This window comes from Otolemur garnettii, unplaced genomic scaffold (assembly GCF_000181295.1).
Source record: "Otolemur garnettii isolate 467f Iridium unplaced genomic scaffold, OtoGar3 scaffold00003, whole genome shotgun sequence".
In the NCBI taxonomy this organism is placed as follows: domain Eukaryota; kingdom Metazoa; phylum Chordata; class Mammalia; order Primates; family Galagidae; genus Otolemur; species Otolemur garnettii.
Genome location: NW_003852398.1, coordinates 24,796,963 through 24,814,711, shown reverse-complemented (window position 1 = coordinate 24,814,711; position 17,749 = coordinate 24,796,963). Strand labels below are relative to the sequence as shown.

The window sequence follows — 17,749 nt, the reverse complement described above, 5'->3', positions numbered from 1 at the left end:
AAAAAAAAAAAAAAAAAAAAAACTTCCATTTAATCAAATCCTTTAATTCAAATTGTATACCATCGTTGGTCTAATTGTAAAAGATTAGGAAACTCATGGGGATAGGAGGATGAATGTTTAACAGATGTATTGGGACAAAAAATAAAACTGTCTCCTGACTGCTTCTCTGATGTAAGTTACTTTTCTCCTGCTGGTGACAACTGACCCAAGGGAAGCCAGAGGTTACTTTTCCCAAGTACCTTTTCCAGCAGGCCCAGCACAATGGCCAATAGGACACAGAAACCCAGAGCTTCTTTTCAGCACCCAGGAAAGGCCTCCCCAATTCAAAGCTTACCACACCAATGCTTTCAAATGAAAAAATGGCTGTTCCAAAGAAGAGAGGGTAGGTCTTCCAGCTCGCTGCCAACGGCAACCGGCTAGGGTCTGGAATACCCTATAGGAGAGAAAAGTGCAATGTTCACTTTCAAAAAACATTTGAGTTCTTTTCTCTCGCCCCCCTCCCCCCTTTTTTTGAGACAGAGTCTCACTTTGTGGCCCAGGCTGGGATATAATGGCCTCATTACAGGTCACTGTAACCTCAAACTCGTGGGATCAAGTGAATCTTCTGCCTCAGCCTCGCAAGTACTTGGGCCTATAGGCATGCACTGCCATACTCAGCTAATTTTTCTATTTTTAATAGAGACAGTCTTGCTCTTGAGTTCAGGTTGGTTTTGAACTCCTGGCTTCCAGTGATCCTCCTGCCTCAGCCTCCTAGATTGCTGGAATTACAGGCTATTACAGGATTACAGGTGAGCCACTGTACCTGGTCACATTTGAGCTCCTTTAAGAGAGGGATACTCTGAGAGGAAACATGAATTTTTTTTTTTTAATGAAAAGCAAGGTAGTATTTTGAAACTACATTCTCACAAAATAATTACAAACATAAAAAGAGAAACTTTACAGTGGAACAGTCTAGCACACACTACCCTGACCAATAATGACTAACACCATCACAAATAGGGTAAACTGAAAGTATTGATCCACAATAGGATACAGTGAAGAACAAATCATGTCTACAACATTTTTGCTAAAGCTATATAACTTGAATCTAATCATGAGGAAGTATCAAACAAACTCCAAGTAAGGGATGTTTTACAAAACTTGTAATACACTGAAGTGCCAAGTTGTTGAGGGCAAGGAAAAAATGAGAACTTGTTCTAGACCCCTGACATCTAAAGGGACAATATGACTCTGACTGGATTCTCCTGCACAAAGGACACTGTTGGGGTGATCAGTTCAATACGAATGGAGTACAGGTCTGAGGATTCCATGGTAGTGTCAATGTAAATTTTCTGATTTTAATGGTTGGATTGTAGGTATGTAAGTCTTCTTTGAAGCAACTACACACACGAAGGTCCTCAGAAGCAATGGGGCATCACATCAACTTACAAATGGTTCAGAAAAAAACAAACAACTTTTAACTTCTTTATGAATTTGAGATTGACACTTTTCTTCAAGGATTTAAAAGGACATAAACAGGATGAAATGAAATTTCTGCAGACAATTCCTACTTAAGATCAAAACAATGCCACTGACTTACAATCACTGACTTATTTTGCTTTCTGCCACTAACAAAACCGTATTCACTTAGCTGTTTCTCTTCTAAATTAATCCATTCCTGTAGTTAGGTACTTAAATATTTTTGAATTTCTTCACTTAATCAAGGAATAATTTTCTGACTAAGTTTTCATAAACCTTAAAATGAACTTGCTCAAAATACACTTGCGGATTTTTTTTTTTTTTTTAAAAAGACAGGGTCTCAGTCTGTCACCCAGGATAGCATGAAGTGGCTAGATGATAGCTCACTAAAGCCTCTGACCCCTGGGCTCAAGTGATCCTCCCACCCTAGCCTCCCGAATAGCTGGCACTACAGGGGCATGCCACCATTCATCAGCAATTTTTTAGTACAGAGGGGGCCTTGCTAAGTTGTCTAGCCTTGTCTCAAACTCCTGGCCTCAAGTGATTCTCCTGCCTTAGTCTCCCAAAGTGCTGGGATTAAAGACATAAGCCACCATACCTGGCCTTTTCTTCCTTAATATTTTTCAGTACTCTAATTTCTCTGTGTGAAATGGTATACTTAGGCAAAGGGGTACACAATTCCTATTTAGAAAACTTTATTGAACACCACACTTATCAAAAGAAAACTTAGTATTACCTGAAGGCACCCTTTCATTTCACATGATCTACCCTAAATTATTTTGTATTAAAAATATGGTTAAATACGAAATTAGTCAAAGGCAGCATATAAAAACTTCATGCTGAGCAAAAACAAGTCCAAAAAAAGTTACCATATAGCCATACAATAATTCCCACCGGACATGTTTCCTTCGTAAATCATACGTGAATGCAATTTTTAGAACCATTTAAAATGTATTTTGCAATTTGTTGACTGTAGGCATCCACATTTTTCTTCCACCATGTAACCTGTTCCTATGATTAAGTTGGCAATATCTACTAAGATCCACTGAATGTAGCAAAAAAACACTGGTCATTTCTCAAGGTTTGAGAAATCTGGTCCACCTTTAGTGTAATTTCCTGAGATTTCTGCTCCACTGAAGTCAAAATCAGGATTTTCTTTCTGGAATCTCTCTAATGTAAGCTTTCTCTAATGTAAGCATTTGGTCTTGTACCCAAGGATCAGCTGCATATTCAGATTCAAGGAGAGAAGTCCAACAATTTGCTGCATCTCTCTTTGTCTTTGTAAGAACAATACGAACCATTTTTCTATCCTCCAAAGTCCAAGTTCCCTCACCAGCTATTGTAGAATCAAAAAGTTTGCACTTGAGAACCTCGCGGCCACCCACGGCCAGCGCCACATGCCTGCTCTGCAGCCCACACTGGACGTCCTGGGCGCGAGTGCCTGGCGGCACCTGAACTTCAATGAACACCTCCTCCAACGTCTGGTACCACTGACCCCACAGGGTGCCGCACGGAACCACCCCACTGCGCTCTTCAAAATGACCCGACATAGTACAGCCGCTTCCAGGGAGTAGCAGCACCAAGCGAGCAGAGCGCAAGCGCCAAATCCCCACCTGAATTTTTTTTTTTTTTAATTGGATATCAAGTAGTTTAGAAAACATCAAAGGGAAGTAGGCCATAATCAAGGATGATTTTAGCATTGCATGATACCAAAGAACTGGAGGATAGGAATATCAAGGTAATGAGAAACTCTAAAGGGTACCTTATAGGGGCATTTTGGTTTATCAATACTCTCCAGAGCAAAATCTTACATACCACAGGTTAGTACTGGCCTAAAGTGCCCGAGAGCAACTTTGAATGGACACAGTAATATTCTAGGGAGCCCAAATATGAATATGAAAGCCCCCTTTTCTTCTTTAATGAGCTATAAATTGCAGAAGGGGAGAGTGTGTGGAAGAATGTGAAAGTAATTACAGAACCATTTTTCTAACTGAGCAACCTCTGGAATGGTCCAAGAATGAATCAGAGTTAGTGATCTCATTAGGAAATACAATTTTGTAGAATCTCCAGTACCTCCTAAGGAATAGAAGACTGAGCTGTAATTGCCCTAACATGTTTGACTAATTTATTATTTTTACTAAGTTTCATAGACAATAATATTTTTTCCCCTTTGTGGCTTCTCAAAAAGAGAAAAGTATATATAAAAATTATTGAGTATGCCAAGGAGTTTCTGGGGTTTAAGTTTCTATGTAGTACTCAACAGAAAAATGAGACAGGATAGGAAATTAGGAAATTGAGGGAAAATCGATACCCATAATTCGACCTCCAAGATATTGTATCTAACATATGAGATTTGGTTATGGTTTTGAGACTCTCTATTTATACTGCTGTGACTAAATAATAATTTTTTTTTGTTTCTTCTTGCCTTCCCTAGGAGTAACTTTGAGTCCCATGGTCAATTCACTCAGTTTTAGCATTAATACAAGCACCTGCCTTTTGCTGCTTGCCAGCCATTATAGGAATGATCTTATAGTTCACGAATCAAAATATTTTCCCTGAAAAGTATATATTTTTTAAATTCAGAATTTGACATAAAAGTAGGTATTTGGGAAAACAACCTGAACAAGGAGATACGCAGAAGAAGGAGATGGTTCTGAGACACACTTGTGGAGGAGGTGCTGCAGTGAGGTGGGTACTAAGCGGAAAGGGAGGGGTTGGAGCCTGGTTGATTGTGGATACAAAATCCCTGGGCTCCAGAGGAGCCAGGTGTGTGGTGTGACCCACCTGGGCGATGTACTGGGCGATGATGACCAGGCTGACCAGCATGCTGATGTTGGCCAGCATGGAGAAGATGGTCATGACCCTGAGGTTGCGGATGAAGACCAGCAGCACCAGGAAGGGCAGGAAGGAGAGCATGTAGAGGCGTGAGTCCATGGTGGGGGCTGGAGTCACCGTCTCGTTGTTGTAGCAGTTGGTGGTGGTGCTATTGATGACTTCCACTACCTGATGGAGTGGGGGAGGCAACGGGAGGAGATGAGAAAGCTTCTGATCACGTGGTTGGCTAAGTGCCTTGCCCTCAATCAAACTCCCTCATAAAGGGCTGGAGCGTCTCATGGCGTGAAGTCTCACGGTGAGTTAAGGTGAATTTAGAATTTCTTATTCTAAAGCCTCACATAGTACTTCATCAAAAGAGGCTGTCCAATTATTATTCTTATTTTTGAGATAGAGTGTCATTCTATCGTGCTGGGTAGAGTGCCATGGCGTCAGCCTAGCTCACAGCAACCTCAAACTTTTGGGCTCACGTGATCCCCTTGCTTCTGCCTCCCGAGTAGCTGAGAGTTCAGGTGCCTGCCACAATGCTCTGCTATTTTTTTTTTTTTCTATTTTTAGTAGAGATGGGGTCTGGCTCTTGCTCAGGCTGGTCTCAAATGTCTGAGCTCAAGCAATCCACCTGCCTCAGCCTTCCAGAGTGCTAGGATTATAGGTGTGAGCCATGGCGCCTGGTCCTTACAAATATCTTTTTAATAAAAAATGATAACGGTATTTACAGGAGCTGTTTGTTGGCTTTTGTCAACCCAGAATCTATTTCCCCTGATATTGACTTGTTTTTGGTGAATTCTCTCTGGCCACTGAATGCCGCCTTGGAGGACTATAAATCACTATCACAAGACAGAGCTAAAGGATTGGCCTTTGACTCAAACTAGGGCATTCAGAATCCCTCCCAGGAATTGGAATCTAAATCTGAAGTAAAGTAACACAAGGACAGAACTAGAGAAAGGGTAAAAATTAACTCTGACAATAGATCCCTGAGGAGATCCCTCATTCTTCCTACTATCCTACCCTCCTCGCTGTCCAGGTTCCTGTTCTTTTTGAGACCTGTTTTTTTAATTTTGTAAGTTAGCTAATATGTGTGTCCTTCCACTGAACTTCTCCTAGAATGTTTCTTTTGCGTGTAACCAAAATCTCCCATCACTTCCTGTTTCTTCATTAACCCGTACACCTATTATTTTTGTAATTGGACCGATATCAGCATTTTGAATGAGAAAACTCTTCCTTGTATGGATTGGACCATTTGTTGTAGAACACTTGGTATGGGCTCCACTCCATGAAAGCCATTAGTGTCTCCCAACCACTGTGATAAATAAGAATATCCCCACATAAAATAAACACCTCCTTGCAAAGTTGGGGTGGGCGGATGGTACCACCCTCCATTTAAAATCATCATGACTTAACTGATACAGTTTTATTGTACAAGCAATAAGCAATACTGTCCTCTGCAGAATTATTAGAAACTAAAGTCAAGCAGGAAGAAGATGTAAAAGCATTGATAAGTTTAGTACCTAAGGGTAGCTACAGAAAACTGGTTATAAAAAAAGTTGACTTGTTGTTTCTTTCTTTTTATTTTATAAGACTGAAATCTTTTTATTTTAAAATTCATTCTTCACCTAACGACATACCATGGATACATAAATGAAACGTTCAATCGTGGTTTTTTGATTCCTCGCTACGGTAGGAAAATGGGCTCTATCCAACTTACAGGCTCTTCCTCTCCCACGGCCTATACTTTCTCCTGCCTCCAGGTTTTCACTAGTCCCTTCTGCCACTTTCTCTTGCTTCCTTCCAACCTGCCTTTCAACACCCAGCTCAGAGGCACCCCCCTGGAGGAAACATTCCCTGCTCCAGTGAACGCGGCCATGTAGTTTACAATTAGCACCTCTGACCTTAGGGTGTTATTGGCATCCTGACCTGGCACCAAAATATCATGTTGATGTTTAACTTTTTAGGTTCTAGAACACACCCCACTTAGCCTGTAAACTCCTTAAGACAGTGCTTGCCTGATAGTCAATGCAGATGATAAACCAGTGCAGATAAAAGTAAATGCAGACAGTATTTATAGGTCTGTGATATGTTTTAAGAGTCTTCAAAACAATCAAGCTCTTTGACTCAGTAATTTTACTTTAAGTAATAAAATTAAGTAGTACACCAAGACTTGTGTGCCATTGCAAAAGATTTTAGTGCAAAAATGAAGGAAAACAAATATTCAGTGCTGGAAGATCTATTAAGTTATGGTCAATCTGTACGATGGAATATTATGAAACTATTACAAATTATGTTAAAAATATAAGGACATTATAGGATGCTAACTGGTGAATGTTAAATTCTGACCAGGAGGAGTTGGACTGGGTGTAATTTTATTTTATTTTGTTTTCTTTGGAGAATAAATACAGGATAGTGTTTAAGAACTTGAGCTCTGGTGTCACATGGGCCTGGGTTTTTAACCTTGGTTCTGTATAGAGTTTATAACCTCATTACATTATACATTATAGAGTTTATAACCTCAATTTCTCATCTGCAAAGTAGGAATAATCACAGTACCTTCTTCAATAAGGTCATGATGAAGTGAGGAAAAGTATGTAAAATGGTCAGCATTGTACCTGACATAATAGAAGCTAATTCTGAATTCTTACTTCTTTTTTCCAACTTCTTTTCATTTCTGTTTCCTGTTTAACTGCTATAAGCAGAAAAAGAGCCCTTAAAAATACTTTTCTTTTTAAAGTGTATTGCTTAAGGCAGGCTTCCATTACATATTATTTTGCTCAAATTGCTGTAAGGTAACTTCAAAATTAGATCAAGAAGACTTCCTAGGGACAACAGCTGTTAAGCCATCGATTAAGTAGGTATAGGTTAAAAAAAGATAGCGTAATGAAGGTCAGGTATCATCACAAAAAAGCCCATATCAATTTTAGAAACATAAGACTAATTAAGCTTCAAGGCAAGAGACTGACAAAATCCAAGGATCCTTCTGCTATAGGATGTTAGAGACTAATCTTTTTTTTTTGTAGAGACAGAGTCTTACTTTTTCGCCCTTGGTAGAGTGCTGTGGCATCACAGCTCACAGCAACCTCCAACTCCTGGGCGTAGGTGATTCTCTTGCCTCAGCCTCCCAAGTAGCTGGGACTACAGGTGCCCACAACAACACTCGGCTATTTTTTGTTGCAGTTTGACCGGGGCTCGGTTTGAACCACCACCCTCAGTATGTGGGGCTGGACCCTTACCCACTGAGCCACAGGCACCACCTGTTAGAGACTAATCTTGAGGACAGGTCCAAGATACAGGACAAAGGGTATTGTGGCAAAAGTAACCACGCAGAAATCCACAAATATGTGAACAGGCAAAGTTCTTTGATGATATCTAGTTTAACTTCTTATGTCGGTTGACAGAAAAAGCAACTTGTTAAATAAACAACTAGCAGAGGAGCCTTCTTGTCCATGCCTTTTTATCTCCCATATTCTCTAGAAGACTCTACCTGTTTTAAATTATCAGCCAGAAACACAACGTACACACAGCAGAAGCCCAGCTGGGTGACGATAAGGAAGAAGCTCACAATGTGCCTAGAAGGGCGGGAGATAGAGAGAGAGAGAGAGAGAGAGAGAGAGAGAGAGAACTGGTTATAAAAAAAGTTGACTTGTTGGTTTCATTTCTTGCCATTCTGCCCTCTGTCCCCAGAGCTTTGGGGCCCTTGACCAGCCCCCTCAGTCCTTTTACCATAATCAATAAATGGGGCCAAGAAGTGGTGTAACAACAGTTCCTTTTAATAAATGGTTTTCAAATACCCTCACAGTCTCAGCTCAGCAAGTGGTAAAATCTTCGTGGTCAGGATCCTCCCCCAATACCTGGCTCTGCAGGATTCCTCGTAATTAATATTAATTAATGTGGGACAGTAGGCGCAGTGCTTCTATTAGCTATCATTAACATTACAAATTTATTTTCTACCATATGCCAGACACCAGGTTAGGGACTGAGGATACACACGGTCCCTTCCTCCAGTGGTTTATAGATTAGTGGGTGAGATGGACAAAAATGATCTTAATATGGCATTAGGTAGAAGGGCATTTTAACCAAATCATGGGCAGGCAGAAAGCCTTCTTAGAAAAACATACCTGAGTGAAAGGTATGTTTCCCTTTTCTTCTAGGGAAAAGAAGAAAGAGAGAGGGAGACAAAAAAAAAAAAAAAAAAAAAAGAAATAAGATGAAGAAGGAAGGGGAGGAGGAGGGGAAGCAAGAAGATTTTTCTAGCTGCCACATGGGGAGTCCATTGGAGGGGCAAGAATGAGGGCAGGAAAATGGAAAAGAGAATCTTTCAATAATGGAGATGAAAGATGACAGCAGCCTGGCCAAAAACATGGTCATTAGGATGACAGCGTTAAAGCATTTTAAGAGATAGTAGGGACCTAGAATTTATAGAACGTGGTGATCCTATCTGCAGGGAGGAAGGGAAAGGAAATGATCTAAGGTGATTTATAGGCTTTTGGCACGGACAGCAAAATGAAGTGGGAAACTCAGAAGGAAGAACAGTTTTAGGAGAAGGGGAAGAAGTGACACATTCACATTATCCCATGGCCTTCTGAGTCTGCTCACAGGCTGACTTTGTTGAGCATGGGCTTTGGGCTAAGGGTGATGCAGCCCCATGATGCCATCTAGACTATGGCAGAGGCACACCAGAAGCACTACAGTTTTGGGATATCATAGTTCAAGAGAGACTTTGACAATCTAGAATTGGTGCTCAAAAAGAGGAGGTAGGCAGGGTGGGGACAGATCTGAAAACAAAAACAAAGGAGCAGATGTAGTCCTAAGTACCAGGACGAAGGGCGTTGATTCATTCTGTGTCATCTCTGAGAGCCAAATTGTGGGATTTTCAGAGAGGAAGACTTCATTCAGCTCACCAAAGGGTCCTAAAAGTCTGGGTTAGTTCATCTCTTTTCTTTTCACTTCTCCCTAAAAGACCTTTTCTGCCCATGGCTTCACGGCTGATGACTTCCATTCTGCTCTCCTGCTTGAAGATAGGTTCAAACCTACACACACCCACTTGACTTCACACGAATGTCTCTCAGGTACCTGAGACCGAACTTGCCCCACATAGAAGCTATCAGAAATCTGAGTCAACCAGGACTCTTTCCTTTTCTCTCAATCCCCAGATCCCATTCATGACCAAGTCAATTTTTCTTCAATCCCACTGCCACCAGATTTGTCACAGCCACTGTTGTCCACTGCCTCCTTGTGGATCTGATTCAATCTACTCTCACTCCCGTAAATTCTATTCTCCTCACAGAAGACAGACAGATCTTAAAACACTGCAAATATGATGACTTCCCTGATTAAAATCCTCCAAAGCTTTCCTATTGCCTTTAAGAAAAGAACAAAACCTTTAAGAGAGTCTAAAATGTACAGCTTGATAAGGCCCCTGACTCCTTCATTTCCATCTCCCTCACTCTCTGCCCTGGAGCTACCTGGTCTTTCTGTGCCTTAAGAGTGTCACAATTAACTGCCCACTTCAGGGCATTCACATCTACTCTCCCTCCTTCCTAGCAGGGCCTCCATGTCCCTGCCTGTTTGCCCAGGTAATTCCTCATTCTTGGGATTCATCTCATCTGTTCCCTCTAGGAAGCCCCCTTCTCCCCGCAGCCGACACACATCTCCTTACCTGCTCCATGGTCATCAGGGCCTCTCTCCTTCATCATGCTTATCCCAGTGCTTAGGAAATAATTGTGTTCTAAGCTATTTAATGTCTGCTTTCCCACTGGACTATAGGTTCTGTGAGAGCAAAGTCTGGCTGTTTGTTTTGTTCCCCGCCCTCCCAGGCATTTCCAGGGCCTGGGACATGGTAACAGCTGGATCAATGAGGTTTATAAAAGAGTGGACAATCTTAAAGCCCCATAGCAAAGGAATGAGCACCCTGTCATGGGACGTGTACTAGAAGTGGGGCTGGATCAAGGATGTTGCCGAGGGACCCTGTCCACATGGAACGTCTAACATTCTGTGCCACGTGAGCCAGGGAAGAAGGCATCCCCGACAGCAGCATTTTCTCCTCTCATACCCTCCCCAACTGTGGACAAAGCCAGAACAAGGTACCTTCCCCAGTGGGCATGGTTCTGCAGCCAGGAGCTGGGGGTGGCTTCCAGTCCGTGCATCACCGTGTCCCCGTAGTCCATAAAGGGCTTGTTAAACCTGCAGGAGAGAGTGTGTAGACAGTCCCCCAGGGACAGTTTAACCTGAGATCATATACTCAAAAATCAAGAGATGCAGAGCAAGGTAGGACACAGAGAAAAGAAAGAACCCTGGGGCAGAGATCCAAGTTCTAATTTAGGCTTTGACACCTGGCAGCAATTCCTTGGTGACCAGTTTTTCTTGCCTGTTAAGTGCTGTGGTTACTACATAGCAGGAGTAATAATGCATACCTTGAGTGGGTACTGTCATTTTTATATCCATGATCCCATTGGATCCTCATGGCAATTCTTGGAGGCAGGGTTAGGCATAGATTGTTTAAACACTATTTACAGATAAGGCAACCAGGTAAGTATAATGGCCTGACTTGAGATCACCCAGGGAGCCACATGGCAGAGTTTCACCGGAGTTCCCTATCCCTAAATGCTCTTCACTCCTTCTTGGTCTTATTGGAGAAAATTAAGAAGTCAGTTCTTACTATGTGTATGTAGGATGCTTTGCAAAGTACAAGAGAACCATATGCCAAGGGAATTGACACAAGGGCACCGTTTTCCTCACCTTTGGCAGAAGCGCTGGGCACACCTGACCAGGATGTGCATGCAGTGGCAGGCGACGAAGCCCATCACCAGCAGACTGAGTGGGCCCACCTGGAGGGGCAGGGCAGGGCAGGGCAAGGGAGAAGAGAAGGGGTTATGAAGAACACTGAACAGAGGAATATGGAAGTACAGATTTCATTAAGTTTCTAGAAAATTGGTTTGAAAGTTCCTTTATATTAGCAGCAGTTTTTTTTCAAATATAATCTCAAATAGTATTCCAATAACATAGATAGCAATTACAAGGGGGCATAGCATTGGGAGTAAAGGGCCCAGAATCCTGACTATATGTGTCCCAAGTGGCCTGTGAGGCTTCCCCAAGGTGACCTAGAGTTCTACAGAGTATAATTGAAAAGCTGGTCATAGTCCAAGGCTTATATTCTACAAGAGAGGAAACTGAGGCTCAGAGAGTAGACAGATGACTTGCCAAGGCCACTGCAGTCTGTGGCAGAGCCATAGCTTGAGCCCAGGCTAAATGTATAGACTAGTGATTTTTTTTTTTTTGAAACAGAGTCTTGATATTTGTCACCCTCAGTAGAGTGCCATGGTCTCATAGCTCATAGCTACCTCAAACTTTTGGGTGCAAGCAATTCTCTTGCCTCAGCCTCCTGAGTAGCTGGGACTACAAGTGCCCACCACAACACCCGGTTATTTTTAGAGATGGGGTCTTGCTCTGGCTCAGGCTGGTCTCTAGCTCAGGCAATCCACCTGCCCTGGCCTCCCAGATTGCTAGGATTACAGGTGTGAGCCACAGCACCCAGCCTAGACCAGTGATTTTCAACCAGTGTGCCATGAGAGAATCTTAGGTGTGCTGTGAAAATTTTTAAAGATCATTAATTAAATTATTTTAGAGAGAAGTTTCAAGCATAGTAGGTATATTTCTTTTCTTACTCTTTAAAAAAAATCAACATAATTTAAGTGTGCCATGGAGGTTTAACTATAGGTTCAAGTGTGCCATGAGATAAAGAAGGTTGAAGAGCACTGGTCTAGACCCTAAGTCTGGATCAAGCTCCTTCCTCAAAAGACTGCTTGTTGCAGGCTGTTAAAAACCATGAGAACTGGCCTGGTGCCTGTAGCACAGTGCCAGCCACATACACTGAAGTTGGTGGGTTTGAACCTGGCCCGGGCCAGGTAACCAACAATGACAGCTATAACAAAAAATAGCAGCTCAAACATGTCTCAAAAATAATAGCCAAAAGCATTATGGCAGACACCTGTAGTCCCAGCTACTTGGGAGCCTGAAGTAAGAGAATGGTTTGAGCCCAAGAGTTTGAGGTTTCTGGGCAGCGCTTGTGGTTCAGTGAGTAGGGCACTGGCCCCATATACCGAGGGTGGTGGGTTCAAACCCGGCCCCGGCCAATCTGCAACAAAAAAAATAGCTGGACGTTGTGGCGGGCGCCTGTAGTCACAACACTCAGGAGGCTGAGGCAAGAGAATCAGCTAAGCCCTAGAGCTGGAGGTTGCTGTTAGCTGTGACACCGTAAGTGTTTGAGGTTTCTGTGAGCTATGATGACATAGCACTCTAGTGAGGGTGACATCTCTGTGAATCACTGTCTCAAAAATAAATAAATAAAAATAAACCATGAGAGCTTCTTCTCCCATCTCCCTTTCACAACTGGTCAGAGTGGTCCAATCTCTGGCATCCCCTCTTACCAGGATGCCCGCGTTCTTCACAGCCAGAGGTAGTCCCAGGACCCCTGTGCCCATGTTGCCTTTCAACAGGTGAATCAAGGTCTGGAACAACCTAAAGGAGAGGAAGGAATATGAAGCTGGGGTGCGGTAGAGGGGACGGGATCCCATTGTCTTTCCCTCTAGGTGGGTTCCTGGCCATCTTTCAGTCCCTGCGTCCTTGCCTGACACATGTGGGTCTCCTTTTCGATGGCCAATCATCCAGATTTGCCCAGAAGTGTCCTGGTTTTAGCAGGATACTTAACTATATATAGGCCTTTATAACAGTCACTAAGCAAAACACTATGCTAAGTACTTTATGTGTATTATCTCATTTAATCCTCTTGTAAAGGTTATGAAGTAGATACTTTTATCATCTTGCAGGGGAAGAAACTGAGGCACAGAGTTTTTTTTAATATATCAGGGCACCAAGATTTGAGCCCAGGGCTGCTTCAGCATCTCTGTTTTTCACTCTTTCTGCTGAGCTGTCTCCTGGAGATTATTAACCCAGGCAGAATGAGGAAGAGAACGTCCCTTATCATAACTGGGGAAACTGAGGCTCAGAGAGGGGGCAGTGACTAGCTTAAAGTCATAAAACTGGTAGGAGGACAGGGTTGAACTCAGAGAAAAGAGCAAATCATTGTGAGTTCTGAATAAACAGGTCAGATGGCTTGAATCTCTAGATGGCTAGTGGCACAGAGTCATTTAGGGATTGGGCTCCAGAGGTTTTTTGTTGTTGTTATTGTTTTCAGCCTAGAGCATCAAGGCCAGGGAATGCACGGCTTCTCCCACCCCCAAACAAAAACAAAGACTCAGACCCTTTCTTTAAGACAAATGTGAAGATTGGTCCAGAGGACCAAGTCTAAATCATCAGGAGAAAAAGTTCCAGGGAAGTACCCTGTCTGTTGCTGGATCACCAAACAAACCTATTTCGATAACTTTTTGTACCTGGACCAGGTTAAATCAAGGTGGTTCCTGGGTTTACAGGTACAACTCTAGAAAATTCCCCACAAGAGCCTTTCAGCTAGTTTGAAAAGTAGCAGAGGTATCCTGGAAGAAGCTCCTTGGGGTTGGACAAGCCAGGGATGAAAACTGAAAGGTGCCACTGCTTAAACTAGCTGTGTCATCTTCGGCAACATGTTTGAAAGGACTACCCCAAACCCCTGTATCTTTATGATAAAGCCCTTGATCCTTTAGCTTCCTGAGGATCTGCTGGTAGATTTGCTAAGGGTTAAAGAGAACAATCGCGGGAGAAAGGGGGTGGAGAGTCTCGCATGCCTTTCTCCCTGTGGGTGTCAACATTGCTGACTGAGCACTGCGCCCTATTCTGCCAGTGATGGGCTTGTTTTGCAACCAGGAAAGGGTCATTGGGTCACTTTGGAAATTTCTAACTAAAGGACTTAGGAAATTGGAATTTTAACTTTGGACCACTCGGCTAACTTAAAAACATAGTGTGGTGAGTCATGCGAAGATGTGGCTGCTGGGAGAATGGGGATGGAAGACCCCGTTCTGGGCAAGGGAAAACACCCCCAGAACTAGAGGAAAATTAACAAGTAAGCTGAGTGAGTTGAAACAAAGAAAAGTCAGCTCGTTTGCCTTTCAGCTAGCCATTGCTAGCAAGCGTCCTGCCTTTTCTGAAATTCTAGCCTGTTGGGGATACAGCTTACAAACACCCTGGTGGGTCTGTGAGCCGCTGAGGACAAATGGCCATAGAAGAGACTATGGCAAAGACCTAGAAAGATACATTAACTGGGTCTTTTCCTGCCTAGAAAAGGGCAAAGCAGATACCCACTGTGGAGATTTGCATCTTCCTGGGGCAGAGATCAAGGGAGTAGCTGGAGCCCTGACATATGGGCAGAAGAGCTTATATCCCTTATAACAGAGGAAAATCTTCTGTGGTGGCGATGGGAGGAAAATTCCGCCCTCCCGCCAATTCCTCAGAGGAGATTAACTCCAGTGGCGTTTTACTCCAGAGGGAACTAGTAGAATTTAACACCTCCCTAGAAATCTGTGCATGTGATCTCAAGCGGCAGGCTCCCCCAATACAAGGCTCAGATTTCAGATTTCTCAAGGCTACTCTTAAGGTTAATAACAATAACAATAGCAGCTGTCCTGCTCACTCAGAATCTGCTGGCATCCTTGTTCCCGCCCTTCTTTTACTCTCTGGGCAAATAAACTTCAATAAAAGCTGAGTGGAGCAAACACTCGGTGCCACTGCCAGAAGCTCACAGGTGGGCAATGGACCCCTGAGCTCCCACCTTTAATTCTACTCTAAGTCTCATGTCTTTCTTTACCGTCGTTTCTAACTTTATTTTTTCAGTCGGTGCCTGCCAGTTTCCACAGGTCTTAGCGGACCCTGCTCCCTTGTGGCCTCTAGCCCTAACTCTTTTGGTAACCTCATGCCATCTTCACATTCACAGGAGCAGGTGCTAAGGAGCACTGGCCCTGGGGGCTTTATGCTCAAATTGCCTGGGAGGAGTACTGTCCTTTCACAGAGGGGAAACTGCACACAGAGAATCTCTGTCAGTGGCTCAAGCTGGTAAGCAGCTAAATGGGAATTTGAGCCCAGGGGAGCCGATCCTCTAGGTGCCATGCTTACTCAGCCTGCTATATGGTTCTCTCCAAGCCACCTGTGCTCCCTAGCTCTCACTCACTTTATTCCTTCAATTCTTACAAAGCTGATATTGCCATCAAACCTTGTATCAATTCAGAACACAAGAGTTTGTTTCCTCAGGGCCTCTGATTGAGAAATGCCTCTACTCAGCAATGGATGGCCCCAAGGCCTACACAGCTTAATTTCTCACCCTGGGGAATCACCAGACCCCATGCTCTCGGGCTACATTAGGTCTGTCCCTCAAGTGTCCTGAGGGTTGGCTATGGAGAGGAGCTTTGCCTGCCCCTGAAAGTCCCTGCCTGCTGCACCTCGAACACACACCTTGAGATTTCATTCCCATAAGCATCCTCTTTTAATTCACACAGCCACCAATTTAGCCAAATTTTGCATTTTAGGAAACTGAGACTCAGAGAAGAAAATGAGCAGAGTCACAACTCAAATTCAAAGCCTCTTGATTCTCTGTCCAGTGCTCTGCTGTGCCAATAGTGCAAAAACTTTCTTCTTAAATCAGCAGAATCCCTTTACTTTCTTCCTAAATGATCTCAGCTAGTCTGGCTGAGTGGTGGGGTCAGGTTTGGGGAAAGGGAGCTGGAGCCTGCAGCTTGGATTCCCTCTTTGTCATATTCTAAAGCCTTATGAATGACTTCTCCTCCCTACCCCCTAGAAAATGGTGAACACTAGAACTGTCTATATACTGGGCTTTTTGGTGTCATCACTGCAATTCTTAATTAAAATAAAGGCTGGGCATACTATAGAAAAGGGACAGGAAAGAGGTAATGCTTAGTTGTCAGTGAGGCCACTGTGGTTTAAAGCTCAGGACTCACCTTCTCCTCTGAGAAGTTAAGGATTCTGCCTTTCCCCCCAATATTAACAGGAACAAAAGAAATTACTTTAAGGCCAGTGGTGGATTCCAGTACCTATGTATGTGGCTTGGGGTAACTGGTCCTTAGTTTCCCCTCTACACGCATTGGGGATTGGGTCACTACGTCCCAAAGGGCTTTTCTGTCAGTCTCTACACTGCATCATTTTGCTCTCATCTTGACTTGGCCTCTGAGTACACCCTTTGCAATATCAGTTTCCTCATCTGTACAATGGGTCAAACACACCCACCTCCGGATTTTTTGCCAATGCAAGCTTCAGGCTGGAGGGCAGAAATAGGGATAGTAAGAAACAGCACTCACGTTATGCCCTTGGTCTTCTCCAAGTCTTGCGACTCTGAAGGACTTCCATCCAAAAACCCGGAGTCCTTGTTCTGCAGCTTCCTGGCACTTTCAGGAGATGACATACTGTCCAGTTTGAGGGCCACGGTTCCCTGGGGACCCCCAGCACGTTCTGTCACAGACATGACTGCTTTAGAAAGGGAAAGCTCAAGGTGACAAGGAGGTCTGCTTTGGAAGAAGGTGAGCAGGAAGGTATCTAGTTCAGGTGTACACCCCGGCTCAGTGCCTCGTGCCTTAAGTGGCTCTGGCCAAGCTGGCCTGAGGCTCCACCCACCTCCCCAGAAGGCGTTGCCGCCTGCCTGAAGAAGCCAGTGGCAGAGGACTCCTGGGAGGAGCAGGCAGGAGGGGAGGGAATTGGGAAAGGAGTCACCCGCTCACTCACTGATACTTCTCAGTAACAGTAGTAACAGCAGCTACACTACTGACAATCTTAATGACAAGAGCACTTTACTAAAGGATAAGCACACTCCTCTGAGTGTTTTATCTATATTTTCTCATTTAATTCTGTCAATTAAATGAGGAAACTGAGGCTTCTTGAAATAAAGGAATCTACCTGGGGTCACACTGCTAAAAAGCGAGAGCCTCAGGCTCAGAGCCCAACTTGTCAGGGTTTTTAACTAATAGTCTATTAATTCCTCCAAGAAAATACCTACACACTTCCTCTACCTGTCTCAGGGTGGGGGTTTCCATTCCTTCCCGGATCTCCCTTTCCTTAAGTTGGAAAAACACGTACAATCACTTACTTATCTCTAAGTGCTTCTTAGCTTTGCAAGGCTCTCTGGAACGAGTAGAAGGTGTTCTTTTGGAAATGAAGGAGAGGCAGAAACTGTATGACTTCCAGCCACATGTTCCTGGCAGGATGCTGACACTAGGAGAGTGTGATTTGTCTAAGGTCACATATGACATCCAGGATAGAACTTTGCAGCTAAAGACGTCTTGGGCGTTTCTCTAGTATCCCGTTCTCTGTCATTATCTGTGCTTCCATGCAGATGAACTCCCTCAAAATTATAGCCTTTTACTCAAGCCACACCACTATCCCCTCCATCATCTCATCCCTCAAACTAACATTTCCTGAGGGCTTACTAGGTGGCAGGAGCTTTGCTTAAATATTTCACTGGTAACTGGTGGCATCTCAGACAGATTGTCAGGCCCCTCCCTTACACGGGGCTCTTCCCCAGGTCCCACATGCAATT

General features: G+C 43.6%; 1 protein-coding gene and 1 pseudogene across 1 annotated transcript in view; both read right to left on the bottom strand.

The window, feature by feature from the left end:
• SLC36A2 (solute carrier family 36 member 2) overlaps positions 1–16,743 on the bottom strand; it is a 30,732-nt gene extending 13,989 nt beyond the window's left edge. Inside the window, exons 1-7 of the mRNA XM_003782026.2 lie at positions 16,518–16,743; positions 12,708–12,798; positions 11,020–11,108; positions 10,369–10,464; positions 7,766–7,850; positions 4,243–4,461; positions 335–433 (exon numbers count right to left, since the gene is read on the bottom strand). Coding sequence (XP_003782074.1) covers positions 335–433; positions 4,243–4,461; positions 7,766–7,850; positions 10,369–10,464; positions 11,020–11,108; positions 12,708–12,798; positions 16,518–16,681 — 843 coding nt within the window. The 5' untranslated portion in view covers positions 16,682–16,743. The remainder of the gene's footprint in view (positions 1–334; positions 434–4,242; positions 4,462–7,765; positions 7,851–10,368; positions 10,465–11,019; positions 11,109–12,707; positions 12,799–16,517) is intronic.
• On the bottom strand, positions 2,390–3,023 carry LOC100946769 (annotated as a pseudogene).
• Positions 16,744–17,749: the final 1,006 nt, after the last annotated feature.